The sequence below is a fragment of the Protobothrops mucrosquamatus genome, unplaced genomic scaffold (genome assembly GCF_001527695.2).
Source record: "Protobothrops mucrosquamatus isolate PMUCROS unplaced genomic scaffold, P.Mucros_1.0 scaffold2569, whole genome shotgun sequence".
Lineage (NCBI taxonomy): Eukaryota > Metazoa > Chordata > Lepidosauria > Squamata > Viperidae > Protobothrops > Protobothrops mucrosquamatus.
Genome location: NW_015388627.1, coordinates 55252 through 69379, shown reverse-complemented (window position 1 = coordinate 69379; position 14128 = coordinate 55252). Strand labels below are relative to the sequence as shown.

Sequence of the window (14128 nt, the reverse complement as noted above, 5' to 3'; positions counted from 1 at the left end):
TTCAGGCCTTTTCACTCTGACTCAGAACAGGATAAAAAGACCAGTGCAGCCTTTTTAGCCCAATTTGGCATCAGAGACGCTCGCCATGGCTAAGGAGGTGAGCCAAAACAAAGAGAGGGGCAAAAGCTTGATTAGGTTTTGTTTAATTGCAGTGAAATTTAAATTAATAGGATGACTTCCCAAAGAATCGCCTTAAAAATGGCAATTTTGGGAAGGGCTTGGAGGTCTCCAGTTGCAGGCAGCATCTGATTTCAGGCACCCAGGACTTGCTGGGGGATCCCCCCTCCCCTCCCCCTCCCTGACTATTCCTGCTAGGTGGGACTTGTTTCCCACCCCAGGATAGGGCCCAAAAGCACCAGGCAGCCTCACACTTTTGCCCCCCCCCCCGTCCTCCCCTCTGCCTTGCCTTGGCAGGGGAAGAGAGAAGATCACTGAGGGTGAAGGAGGAAGAGGAAGGGGTTCAAGGTGTTTTTTTTTATGCAGATCTTTAAGATTTGTAGAAATCCACGCCGCCTTTCATTCCTCATCGCTCCTAAACTGTAGTTCTTTTGCACATCACCTCCTCTAGCAGATGCTTTTCCAACCTCTATTTTTAAACTTTATCTTTGTTAATGGTGTTCTTTATCCCTGCAAGCAGACTCTCCGCTGGCGTTTCTCCCCATCCCAGCCCTTTCTTCAGAACGCTGCTCCCTCTGCTCCGACCGAGCGTTGCCTGCCTTGAGTGACCGTCTCTGACACGCACAGACACGGGTCTCTCCACATGCAATTGCACCGGTGCTGCTCACAAGGAGGGGGAGGCTTGGAAGAATGGATTGCCTGGACCTTTCGGAAAGCACTTTAAGCTGTCCTTGTAGGATCTATGAGGAGAAAGCTGATGGATGGGGATTCTCTTAAGTCCCGGAGCATCCTTGCACATCCTCGCCTGTCGGAATTAGTTCTCGCCTCTCTGGCCATAAATTATCCTCCTGCCAGCTCTCCCCCCCCTCCCTCCTCCTGGAAGCTGGGGCTTTGGGAGACCCAGAGACTTGGAGAAGACGCAAGTGATTTGCAGTCCTCCTTCTCTTTAACAATTCCCTCCCCACCTCTCTTTCCACGTTAAGTACCTACATAATCAGCCACTTAAACCTGCTAATATACGACTTCCAGGCACACATCCCTGCATTCAGATTGGGCATTACTGCTTGTCTCTTTTGATGAAAGCCGAGTGAGGAAGAAGGCACTTCTGTAAATGGCAATCGGTCTGCCACTCAGCGTGGCACTCCTCCCTGGATGCTGCAGATTTCCTGCAAAGAACATCTGGAATGGGGAAAGACCGGCAGGGGCGAGAGACGGAATGGTTTGGCCCACTTACCTTCGGTCCCGTTTGGCCTGGCATCCCCCGAGCACCATCGCTGCCAGCCCGTCCCTAAAAGGGGAGGAGAAAAAGGAAATCAAGTAGCCAAACCAGATCAAGGGGCAACAAAATTTGCTCTGGAGCTGAGGCTAAGTCATCAGACAACCCATTCACTCCATCATCTTCCTCTTCCCTTCTCCCCCTACGGTATGTATTCAATCACAATAGAGCTAGAAGGGGCCTTGGAGGTGTTCTAGTCCAACCCCTGGCTCAAGCAGAAGACCCTATACCATCTCTCACATGTTGCTGTCCAGCCTCCCTTATTAAAGCCTCCAGTGATGGAGTACCCATAATGTCTGAAGACAACTTCTGTTCCATTGGTTGATTATCCTCACTGTTAGGAAGTTTCTCCTTAATTCCAGGTTGCTTCTCTCCTTGATTAGTTTCCATCCATTGTTTCTTGTCTTGTCCTCTGGTGCTTTGGAAAATAAGTAGACCCCCTCCTCCTTGGGGCAGCCCCTCAAATACTGGAATACCGCTATCATGTCTTCCCTAGCCCTTCTTTTCTCTAGACTGGCCATTCCCAATTCCTGCAACTGTTCTTCATATGTTTTTGTCTCCAGGCCTTTAATTATCTTAGTTGCTCTTCTTTGCACTTTTTCCAAAGTCTCAACATCTTTTTTGTAATGTGGTGACCAAAACTGGACGCAATATTCCAGGCGTGGTCTTCCTAAGGAATTATAAAGTGGTTCTAATACTTCACATGATTTTGATTCTGGGCCTCTGTTTATACAACTAAGGATTGTATTAGCTTTTTTGGCTGAAGCAGTTTGTGCCCAAGTTAAGGCATGTCTTTTTTTGGTCGGGGGGGAAGTGCCCCCCCCCAACCTTGTCCCGTTCATCTTGTTAATTAACCAGTGGAAGAGCTTCTTGCCTTCAGATGTTGTGGGCGCTCTATCACTCGAGGTTTTTAAGAAGAGACTGGACAGCTGCTTGTCTGAAATGGTACAAGGTCTCCTGCTTGAGCAGGGGGTTGGACTAGAAGACCTCCAAGGTCCCTTCCAGCTCTATTCTGATGAAATCACTCTGGGTTCGCTGCATGTTTTCCTTTAAAAGCGTGGGCCATTCTGAACAGAACTGGCAGATTTGTGACAGGTCTGTTTCAGAGTCTAAAAACGTTTGCTCCCTTTCACACCCCTCCCCTTCCAGTGTTTCCCCACCTGGTGCCCGTTTGCCTCACAATTCTTCTGACTGGTTCCAAATCAGGATGGACCTTGGCTTGGATCTTGGGCTTGCAAGAGCTGACCTGCCCTAAGCCATGGTTGTGCACCCTCCCTGCTAGCTACCAAAATTGCAGTTTAATCAGGTACTGGTCCAAGAAATTCTGCAAAGGTTCAGTAGTAGGCAGATCAGACTAGGAAACAAAGTCACACATGCTAATACCACTCTTATGGTAAGGGTGCAATAGCAGAATCTTACAACTCTAAATGTGCCTCCCCTTCGCTCCCTTTATGCTCCTGAGAAGCAGGGAGGGTCTCCTCTCAGACGCTCTCTCAGATTGCGTTTCTGCCCAGGACTCGGATTTCTTTTATCTGACCATCGTCTTGGTAGCGGCTCTTCCTCCTGTTCCTCGAGGTCATTCCTGCTGGTCACTGCAGTCACTTATCCAGTTCCCTGGCTACTTGGGCCTTGTAAACCTCACCACTTGGCATCCAGGGAGAACATGCGTCTGGCAAGATACACCCAGGGCTGCCTACAACTTCCATAAGAGCAAGAACATCTTTCTGTGAGCACTGCAGTTATCAGAGGATGTGAATTCTTGCAGGCCTGCCTGTCTCCTTCCTCCCCGACTAGCAGGCTGGCCCAGCTCACACACCGCAGGTGCCACCCAGGTGCGCTGTGCAAAACTGCACATACCACTCCAATCCAGACTAGTTGCAGCTTCTTCAAGGGCAGCCCCATGTATAGTTCATTGTAGTGATCCAAATTTGTGTGAGTCTGTGTGTGTGTGTGTGTGTGTGTGTGTGTGTGTGTGTGTGTGAGAGAGAGAGAGAGAGAGAGAGAGAGAGAGAGAGACTAAGACATGAGTGACCATGAGCAAGCCTAGCAATGGGTACAGTTGGCGCACGAAATGAATTTGCGCAAATTACTTTTCCTGATCTTAAGTAAGCGGCCATGGAGCTAGCTAAAAAGGTTCCCCTGACCAGGAACGGACTTGATTGTTCTGATCTTGTGGTTTAGATGCTCCTCTTGGTTCCCGCAGTTAAAGGAGGCTGGAGAGAAGCGGCAGAAACGGCTCCATCCTCCCCTCCCCTCTTCCTATGCACCATCCCCCCCTCCTTCCTCCCAGCAGCTCTGGGTATACACAATATTACTTCTGATCAAAGGCTTCTGATCTGCAAAAATGTATGCAGCAGTTCAACTACTCTTCCTTAACATGCCACAAGACTCCTTGTTCTTTATGGCAACTCATTTGAAAGCAGGATCCTGAATTAGGGAATTCTGAAATCCTGCAGGACTCACCAGCGCTATTTCAAGAATATGGATGAAACTCTTCCTGCCTTCATCGGCAGATGCAAGGAGGAAAGGCCGAGTGAGTCTATTCTCTGAAAATATTTGGAGAGGCGGCCGTTCAAAAGCACGTGGAGCCCTTCCCTGAAGAGATTATGGTAAGATGCAGATGGGTTTGGCTGAGATCAAAGACGTGCTAACTGGCTTAATATTTCAATTAAACGAGCAAGGGCTGCTTGTTAATTCAAATACACCTAATCACAAACTGCTCCTATCGTTCTTGCAGGCTCTTTTGAAGCATCGGTTGGCCCTCTCTGTTTTTCTCCTCTGCTGCTGCACAAGAATAAACCAGGGAGAGAAAGTGATGCAGCCACAGAGGTTGGACTTCCCCCAAACTGAAAAACATTGAAATCAAACAGAATTCCTTCTCAAGACAGACTAAAATACAGGGCAGGAGGGCTTGATGTCCCTGCAAGCTTCCCCCGTTCTTGAAGCTGTTGCGAGATTCCCCCTGAGAGTAGAACTTTTCCTCGTTCAGTTGCTTAGTTACTCGTGTGCCCTTGTGACCCAACGGACATCAGTTCCCCAGAACTGAAGTTCTCCTAAGCTCCTGCTTGAGTTGTCAGAGACAGGACCACTCTGCTTGTCTTCTGTCGGCCTCTTTTTCAGCCCCTTCGGTTTTTCCAAGCACTGAGTCATCCTGAATGGCTCTTCCCTTCGCACGGTGCCTTCCAAACATCCAAAGTTTAGCTTGGATATTCACAGTGAGCAATCTGGCACCCCAGTTTCTCTCATTCAGCCTTTCTGATGGTGCAGTTTTCTTAGCCAAATGTACAGCTGGGAAAAACAAGACCTTGGCAATACACACCTTTGTTGTTTGCACTGTGATATCCTGCACTTCAGTGGTTCATCTCCAATTGCCATAGTCTTCCCTCCAGTAGCAGATGCGTCTTTCTTTCGTGGCTACAGCCACAACCTCTGTTTTGCTTCAGCTTCTTCTCCACACTTCAACATTGGGGGTTGGCAAATGACACAATCACTGGGGTTTTCCTAATATCAAACCTGCTTCTGCGCTTCCTTCAAGAAGAGATTCCTGAATCTTCCCAGCAAACGAAGTGGCATCATCCACTTAGGTGAGGTTGATATTTACTTAAGTTTATCCTCAAGAACTGCCATTCAGTTTTGAGAACAGCACTTCAGAATTGTGAAGGAGCTTTGATCAGAGCACAAGCACATGTGAATAAAGGAAGTGGTTTCTTTGGGGCTCCTGTCAAACAGGCTTCTCGTTCTGCCTTGGGGTGCCCTGCCAACAATGGGCATGAGTGACCTACGGGGGTCTTTAGGCCAAAACCAATGACCTTTGAGCATGCCAGGATTGCCCAGGCCTAGCCAAGCGTTTCAGAGTTTACCTACCCGTCGTCCTGGTTTCCCTGACGGACCTGGAGGGCCCTGCACCCCTCGTGGACCCTGGAATGAATGGAACCAAAGGAGAATCAGAACCTGAAGGTTTTGGGAAAGCCTGGCTCTTTTCTTTTGCACAAGAGGGCTTGGAGGAAAGTCCAAGTGACTCTCACCTCCAGTTAGACCCCAGGCTCTCTACTGAAGGGCACTGCAGGATGGAGAGGTAGGGAACGAAGCTCAGGGGTCGCCTTTCTGTTACTAGATGTATTGACAGCAGGCAACTGGCAGGGAAGGGGGGGCTTAACATTTATTTATTTATTTATTTATTTATTTAATTATATTTTTTACCCCGCCCTTCTCCTTGCGGACTCAGGGCATTGTGTTAATGTGTCTCCCCCCTGAACAATTATTCTGGGAGACTGCACAAAGTCAAGAGTCTCAAGACAGTTAACAGACAAACAGGACTATGGCCCAAAATTGTCCAGTCTGACAAAAGAGAAATGCCTCTGAAAGAAGAGAAGGATCTCTGGGACCTTCCCTTGAGGGCAGTGAAGCCTTCTTGGGCTAGGAGGGCTACGGGTGTGAACGCTGCGCCTTGCCTCACCTCGCCTCCTTCATTCCCAAGAGAAGCCCCCAACTCCCCCTGGGGGGCAGAGGGGGCTCCTTCAGAGCAGGAAAGGTGTGCTGGCAATTTAATGCACCTTTTTATCAAGGTGCAGGGACAGCACGGGTGCTTATCCATAAAACGACACAAAAAATACAAATGCCTCAAAGGTAGAGATTGTGGGTTGTGGTCTGTGGGAGACCGGCCTAAAGCGCAGTTTCCTGGGCCCCTTTGGGGAAGGGCTGGGTTTGCCTCGAGCGAGGCTGGTCCTGGTTCTCCGTCAAAGCAAAATCCAGCAGACTGGGAGGAGGATCAGAGCCGCCCACCTCCCCTCCAAGACTGGCCTTGCAAATCACTCCTACCTGAGGTCCCAAGTCTCCAGATTCACCTTTGATTCCTCCACCACCTGGGGGCCCCTGTGTGAAAAGAAACGCCGCCGTTAACAAGGCACATCAGGAAAGCAACCCTTGCCTACCCAAAAGCGGGAGAAAGGGACCCGGCAGGAAGAGGTGCAAAGGACCCCTGAGAGGGCAGACCAAGAAAGCAGGCAGCCACCAAAAGGCTTGGCCTTAAGCGCCAACCAGCGCATTCCTCCGGGCCAATCTTTAGCCAGCAGGAAAGAGTCCCCTTCGAAGGGCCTGCGAGCAACAAGGGCCCAGCTGCATCAAGGCAGGAGAAGCGGGAAGCCTCCAAGGCATGCAGACTCGGATTTAAGAATCAGCTCAATGTAGTGGGGAGGAACCCGGAGGCTCGCCTAGTCCACACCATCTCGGTTTAACAAGCCACCTTAAAGATGTGCGGCTGTATCCAGCCTTTTAAGTTCTATTCTCAGCAGGCATTAAGGAAATTAACTCAATAGGATTCAAGCTGCTAAATAATGACTATTGATGAGCGATGAGAGTCAACAGGAGACTTGAATGGAAGGCCTGATCTAAAGGGCTGAATAACTGCCCTCCGCGTGACAACTGTTGTTGCTCCAAGAGACAGGAGAAGAAACAGGGAACTAAATGACCACGAAGCCCATTTCGGTTTAGCAACACCAAGGGCTGTTGGCAGGGAAGACTCCCTGCCCGGAGTCCAGCGCTGTGGGAAAGAAGGGGCTTTACTCACCATGGGGCCTGGTCTTCCGGTCAGTCCCATTGGGCCAGCGGGTCCCCTCAGAGCCAGCTGCAGGAAAAGAGAGAAAGGGCATCAGGGACCCGGCCAGTATCTGGAGAGCCATCCGGGGGCTGGGCTCTCCAGGCAGAGGGGGCTGCAGGGCCTTGGAAAGCCCCCCTCGGCAGTGTCAACAGCCCCGCTGGGGATTGTAAGCATCCGGGCTGATGCTTCTTCTTGATAGCTGGGGTGGAGGGGAGGGGCGGTCAGGCATAAGGGACAAGCAGTTCTCCACAATTTGGAATGAAAAGATGTGCACACGGGGAAGCACTGAAGCCACCTTTACCCGGATGCTGGAAGAAGCAGGCGCAAAGTTAGACTGCTGCATTTGCTCAGAGGAAGATGGGGATTGGGGGGGGGGATGGGAAACCAGGGAAAGAGGAATGGAAAAGGCATGGAGAGTGGGGAGGGGAGAGGGGAGGGAAAAGCAGGGGGGTGCTGTGCTAGGACCAGACTTTGCCCAGTGCAGTCCAATGCCACCTCTTTCAGTCTCAGATCGTTCTTTGGATGTGCAAGGCTCTGCAGAACTGAATGAAACCAACTAGTATATAAACACCCATGCTGCATTCACACATGATACAGGCCAGTTAAAAGCATTCACACTACAGGGAACAGGCAACCCTGGTTAGTTTTCGAGGATGGAGTCTCGCTGCAAATCCAGCCTGTTAAAGTGACATTATTTCACCCAGAAGGGGGGTCAAATCGATCCTGTAATCTAATGAATCGGTGCATTATGCAAGCTCAGCACTAAGAATTGGGCTAAGCGGCACAACTGAAAGAGGCAGAACTCAAAGGAATCTTTCTGGGGCTTTCCTCCGAAGACAACCGGGGCAGACAAGCGGGTTACTCATGAGACTTACTTCTGAAGTGCAGGAGGATTAGTGCCCCCCCCACACACTTGTGTTTCCCCCTAAGGCAAGTAGAGTCGAATTCTCAGTACACCAAAATAATAAGATTATATATATATATCCTAGATACAGACAGAGAGGTAGGAGGTGGGAAGTCAGAGAATCTGGAATAATTAACGATGACTTTATATCGGTACACGAAGAGCTTAAAATGTCACTGTCATGTTTTATTTTTATTTTTTATTTTTTTTTAAAAAAACCACTAATTAAAAAGTCATGTAGCTCCATGAGAGTCAATAAATCTTTGGGTAGGTAATGGGGCTGTCCACATTTTATAACCTTGCAGGGACAAATTTGTTCCATTGCTAGAATTCAATACCCTAAAAGACCTGTGATTATCTTCTTCTGTAATTAAAAGCCACCCAGGTCTGCAACTAGAACAGCAAGGAAGTCACAGAAACACGGATTATGCAGTGAAGGGGAGTTGAAAGTTTAACTGCTCCCCTAATTAAAAGAGGAAGCAAGAAAAAAAAAACCATCTCTGCTTTAAGAGCAAAATCCAAGGCGATGCATCGTTTCCCAAAAGGCTGCAGGGTTTAAAGCCAGATTTAAAATCCCAGGCAGCCCCACAATCAGGCCAGAAGGTGGAGGTGAGACTTTAAACTGGGCACATCCGATCTGTATGTGAGGACTATCCTACAAAGAGCAGGGAGTCCACATGGTAAGACCCCAAAAGCTTGCTTGCCATGTGTATGTTGGGGAAGAAGGACCCCAACCACATGGCAAGCAAGCTTTTGGGGCTAAGGGGGAACCGCTGAAATTTAGAAAACGCTCTATGGCCGCCATACTAAATGAGTGGGTTCCTATGTATGAATGGCTGCCTTGTGAGGTCTATACGATACAAGTAACAGACCTGGAAATACCTACAAATATCCAAATGCCCAGTAGATGGCAGCCATGATATAGGAAGGTCCATCTCTCTACTGCCATCTGGTGAGGATTCAGGGTGATGCAATGCAGCTCAAATCTCTCTTGTCTATGGCCAGTCACAAAACACCCTCCTTAATAAGTTTCCATCCATTGTTTCTTGCCCTGCCCTCTGGGGCTTTGGAAAATAAATTGACCCCCTCCTCCTTGTGGCAGCCCCTCAAATACTGGAATGTTGCTATTATGTCTCCCCTAGTCCTTCTTTTCTCTAGATACCCAATTCCTGCAAACATTCTTCACATGTTTTTGTCTCCAGGCCTTTCATCATCTTTGTTGCTTTTCTCTGCACTTTTTCCAAAGTCTCAACATCTTTTTTGCAATATGGTGACCAAAACTGCATGCAGTATTCCAGATGTGGCCTTTCTAGGGCTTTACAAAGCAGTACTTCATGTGATTTTGATTCTATGCCTCTGTTTATACAACCAGGGATTGCATTAGCTTTTTTGGCTGCTCCCGCACACGGCTGACTCGTGTTGAAGTGATTGTCCGCTAGGACTCCAAGGTCCCTCTCACAGTTGCTGTTTTGAGCCAGGTTTCTTGGCCGAGGGAGCCAGTGTGCTCTGAAGACAATTCCCAAGGTCACGTGGCCAGCATGGCTATATGCCAAAGGCACATGGGATGCCGTTAAGTGGGACCTACTCGCCTTTGCATGCTTTCGAACGGCTAAGTGAGCAGGAGCTGGGCAAAAATGGGAGCTTATCCTACTGCATGGTGCTTGGGTCTGGAACCCAGGCTGTCGGCTTTCCAGCATCTTTAACCATTGAGCCATCGCGTTCCCTACAAAAAACACCCACTTAGGAGAAGGCAAATTCATGAGGGAGCCCCTGTAGGAGGCTTCCTGTAATCCCAGCTTCCCTTGCCCTTTTTCTGAGCATGCTGGCTGGGGAATTCTGGGAACGGAAGTCCACGCCTCTTAAATTGGACACACCCTCAGAGTAATTTCAGGGCTGGAAATGCCCTGCATGTTTCCTGATGCCTGGAAATGAAGACTGGAGATTTGCTTAACTTCTTTTATTTTCATGGAGAGAATTAAACAGGAGAGACCTCGGGGCACCCCAAGAAGTCTGAACTCATCCAGTCCGACCTTGGCAGATTCTGAGGATGGAAGCAGGGGAAGGCCTGGTTAGGACTTGAGTGGGGGACCTCAGGAAGACCCCGACAGTAGAAGTTGGTAAAGGCGAGGTCCACCCACCCCAGCATCCTGTGATGTCACTAGACACCATGATGAACAAGAGGGGACCTTATTTTGAACCCTGCCCTATAATGGCACTTGTGAAAAGCCCCCCCTTCCCCCCCATCATCAGAAGCAGCTTCTGGTGTCCCAGGAGAGCTTAACACCTTCTTGTTAACACCTTCTTGTTGTTCTTGTAAAACAAGCTAAGTCAAGTCAAAGATACGGTGCATTTGCATTTGCATTCCGGTGTTAAGACTTGGCTTCAAAATCTCAGGGACTGGCTTGGACAAAACTCAGCAGCACTTTTTCGTGCGGCTGCTGATAAAAACAGGATCGCCAACGTCCGATAACGGATATGGCACAACAAGAAGAAGAAGAAGATTAAGACTTGACTAATTTTAACCTTGGTTAGTTTTTTTATTGCCTAGTGTGTTCTAGGAACCGAGCTTGGTTAGGCAAACCAGTAGCCAGGTTAAACCTGCCATATGAATGCAGAGACGGGCTTGGTTCTGACTGCTCCTTAGCCAGCCAGCGCCCCCTGCAGGAGCAAGCCAGCCCCCAGTGCCCCCAGGGGCAAGGAAGCAAAAGGCAGGCTTCAGCACTGACCCTGGCTTCAGCAGTGTCATTTGCCTGCACACACACACACACACACACACACACACAAGCAGCCTCCGCCTTCCCTGTCCTGCCTGCAATGGAGTGTCCCACATGGGGAAGGGGGCAGTGAGCATCAATGCTTGTGCAAGAAGGGATGGTACCAATGAAGGAGAATGAGGGGCGCTTGGTGCTCTCTGGGCTTGCTTGTTTCATTACCCAACTAGGGAACATCATCAGTGAAGGAATGGCTGGTCTCAAAGCTGCCACAGGGCGTTTTGCTGCTGGACCTCTAGAACAGACCCCCCCCCCACCTTTTGGCACCAGGGACCGGTTTCGTGGAGAGAGGTTTTCTGGGGACTGGAGGGGGTGTGGTGTTGTGTGCTGCCTGCATCCCATGGACACGGAGCTTTGCTTGTTTGTGCGGACAGGTTGCTGGCATGCTGGGGCCCGGTACTGGTCCAGGGGCCGGGGGTTGGGGACCCCTGCTCTAGAAAGAGAGCAACTTACGTACTCTCCGCCGGGACTGTGGGGCTTCAAAGGGTTTCAGGGGAACCTGGGCAAGTCAGAACAGTTCAAAGTGGAGGAATGACGCACGCCTGGGGGACTGAACCAGCCGCGGGTTACAGTCGGGATGACAGAAGCCTTCCAGTAACAGCAAAGCCTGTTTCTGATTCAGAGGTGGGTGCTTTCAGTTCTCTCTCTCTCTCTCTCTCTCTCTCTCTCTCTCTCTCTCTCTCTCTCTCTCTCTCTCTCTCTCTCTCACACACACACACACACACACACACACACACACATACACACAGAGGCATCCACAGAGGAGGGATGGGGGTTGGCTCAAGGCCACGCACAGGCAGACCTTGACTTACAACCACAATTGCCGTTGCTAAATAACACAGTTGTTAAGTGAGTTTTGCCCCATTTTACAACCTTTCTTGTCAGGGTTGTTAAGTGAATCGCTGCAGTTGTTCAGTTAGCGACACGGCCGTTAAGTGGACCTGGCTGGATCCACAGGAGAACATTTGGGGCCCCGGCTACTCACCCTGGCCTGCTGCAGGATGGCTTGGGCTTGGGACTCCTGGGTAGAGATTTGGGGCCCTTTCGAGCCCCCGTCTCCACCCCCGCTGAACCGGAACTGCAAGGGAGAACAGAGGGTCAACGTTCGGCTGAGCAACCTGACACCCAACAAAGCACAAGCACGCACAAAAGAACACAAAGCACTTTTGCAAATCGCAATTACTCGGCACCTTGCTGTGGAGATGGTTTCCTCTTCCTGCACTTCTCGTGCCTGCAGCCCCACACAAAGCAAGAAGGGGGGGAGCCTCCCACCCCAGATGGGAATTGGCCTTCGTCCAGCCCCCCCACTAAGGCCAGGCGCCCAGCAAAGGGGCCAGGAGGAGAGCTGGGAAATATAATTGGATTCTGAGACGCCTGCTGAGGGCTGACCCCCAGATCCTGGGAGACCCTCCTGCAGCGGCTCCTTCTGCTCCTCCAATGGCACCCCCAACTCAGCAATCGCGGAAGGGGTGGGGGTGGGGAAGCCCCCAACAGCATTTGCCAGGAGAGAAAGAAATGTGGGGCCTTGGGGGCTGATCCACAGAATTGGGCCACTGGGAGACTGTGGCCCACGGGCTCAAAAGCTGCAAAGCGATTGGGCGGTGTCTCTGCCAATCTCTTTGTGCAGGGCCACAGGGTCCTGAGTGGGGGGGCTGAGAGAGTCCCAGCCACTCATTTAGACTCGGACTGTGGTCTCCCAAATAGAGGCACCGGACTGGGAAAGAGCAACCTTGTGTGACCTCTGTTGTCTTTCTCCTCCTCAAAAACTCTCCTAAAGGAACGAAGCCTTGACAGGAGGATTAGTCAGTTTAATCTCTCCCTGTCCAGAGCTTTTCATTTCCTGAGTTTTCTTCCTGTTATTTGCTGGTTTGTGGTTCTGGAAACTGCAATGTTCTTCCAGTTGTGAGGTTCTCCCTCTGGCACAAGGAGGGCGCGGAGCCATTTGGCTGCCCGCGGCTGGCACGGAAGCTTCCGAAGCAACATCGGGATTTGCAAGAGTCCTTCTTCCCCTCATTCAGAGGCCTATTTCCTGGATGGCTGAATTTGGTGATCCCACAGTTCCACATCTCTGAATGTTGTGAAGCCCCAAAAAATATTCAAACATCTCAAAAAATGTGCCTTCGTGGTCAACATATATATAATGTGCTGTTAGGAGAAATACAATCATACAATATAGAATTCCAAAGCTGGAAGGGACCCTGGAGGTCCACTTGTCCAAACTTCTTGTCCGTGGCAGGTGACCTCTTATACCAGCCCGGAGAAATGGTTGTCCAATCTCTTCTTCATAACCCCCAGCAATGGGGCATCCACAACTCTGGGAGGCAACTTCTGTTCCACTGACTGATTGTTCTGTCAGAAAATTCCTCCTTGGTTCCAGGTTGGGTCTCCCTTTAAAGAGCTTCCACCCATCGCTTCTTCCACCCATCGCTTCTGCCCTCTGGCACTTTGGAGAATGAGTCGACCCCTCTTCCCTGTGACAGCCCTTCCAAGGATTGGAAGACAGCTATCAGGTCTCCCCTTAAGTCTTCCCTTCATTTCAATATGTTTCAAAACATCGATTTATGTGATGGTTTCAACAATAATTTTCAAATAAATGTGGGAATAGAGCAGAGGCGTTCACAAGTGCACATGCAGGAACTCTGAGATGGATGGATGAGAAACGGTTCTAGAGCAGGCCTGGCCAAGTCGGAAGATGGAGGTCTGAACTGAGACGGCCAGTGGCCGACGGGTCCCCCACCTCCACCCCACAGGACAAATTCCATCTCAATGTTCAAGAGGAACAAATGGAGACTGTGGAGAAGACAAAGAGGGGCTGGAGAGCAAGGAAGACCCAGAGGCAAGGAGGATCCCACAGGGCAAGTGGCTCACTGCTCTTAGAGCATCAGTGGCCACACCGCAGCGGCAGGCTCACCAGAAACCTGCTTACAGCAGCATTTGGGATGGACCCCCTGCTTCTGGACTTGTAAGGCCACCGCCACCCCGAAAACCAGAATAGTGGCTGTTGTGACTTACACCATAGAGCTGTGCAGGGCTTAGGCTTGAGGGGGAAAGGTAGCTTCCCCCTCTTGGATTCTGAAGTGCTGCCACGCCGTGGCTGGGACAAACCCTTCTCTGCACACCAAGGCAGGAATGCACCAGCCCTCCTTCACGGGTGACCTTCTTCCCACTCCTTCTCTGCACTCAAGCGGCCTGCGGTCGCTACTCAACGGAAGACGGGGCTTGCGGCTCAGCCATACTCACCGGCAGCATCAGCATCGTCCCGGGTGGGCCTGGCAAACCATCAGCACCAGGAAGTCCTGCACGTCCGGGTGGACCCTGGCAAAGGAGAGCGAGAAGGACATCCTCAGCCACGGGAAGGTTGGCACAAAAAAATCAGGCTGGGCTGAGAGGGCACCGAGGGCACTGTCTGAATTCTAGACAAGCATGTTCAGTCAAAATCTGATCGATTTGATCTTGTGTGGACA

General features: G+C 50.4%; 1 protein-coding gene across 1 annotated transcript in view; it reads right to left on the bottom strand.

The window, feature by feature from the left end:
• Positions 1 to 14128, bottom strand: part of LOC107295915 (collagen alpha-1(V) chain) — a gene marked incomplete at its 5' end in the record, with an annotated part of 123378 nt that overhangs the window by 85603 nt on the left and 23647 nt on the right. The window contains 6 exons of the mRNA XM_015825250.1: positions 1352 to 1405; positions 5258 to 5311; positions 6212 to 6265; positions 6960 to 7016; positions 11650 to 11742; positions 13905 to 13979. Of these exons, the coding sequence (XP_015680736.1) occupies positions 1352 to 1405; positions 5258 to 5311; positions 6212 to 6265; positions 6960 to 7016; positions 11650 to 11742; positions 13905 to 13979 (387 nt within the window). The remainder of the gene's footprint in view (positions 1 to 1351; positions 1406 to 5257; positions 5312 to 6211; positions 6266 to 6959; positions 7017 to 11649; positions 11743 to 13904; positions 13980 to 14128) is intronic.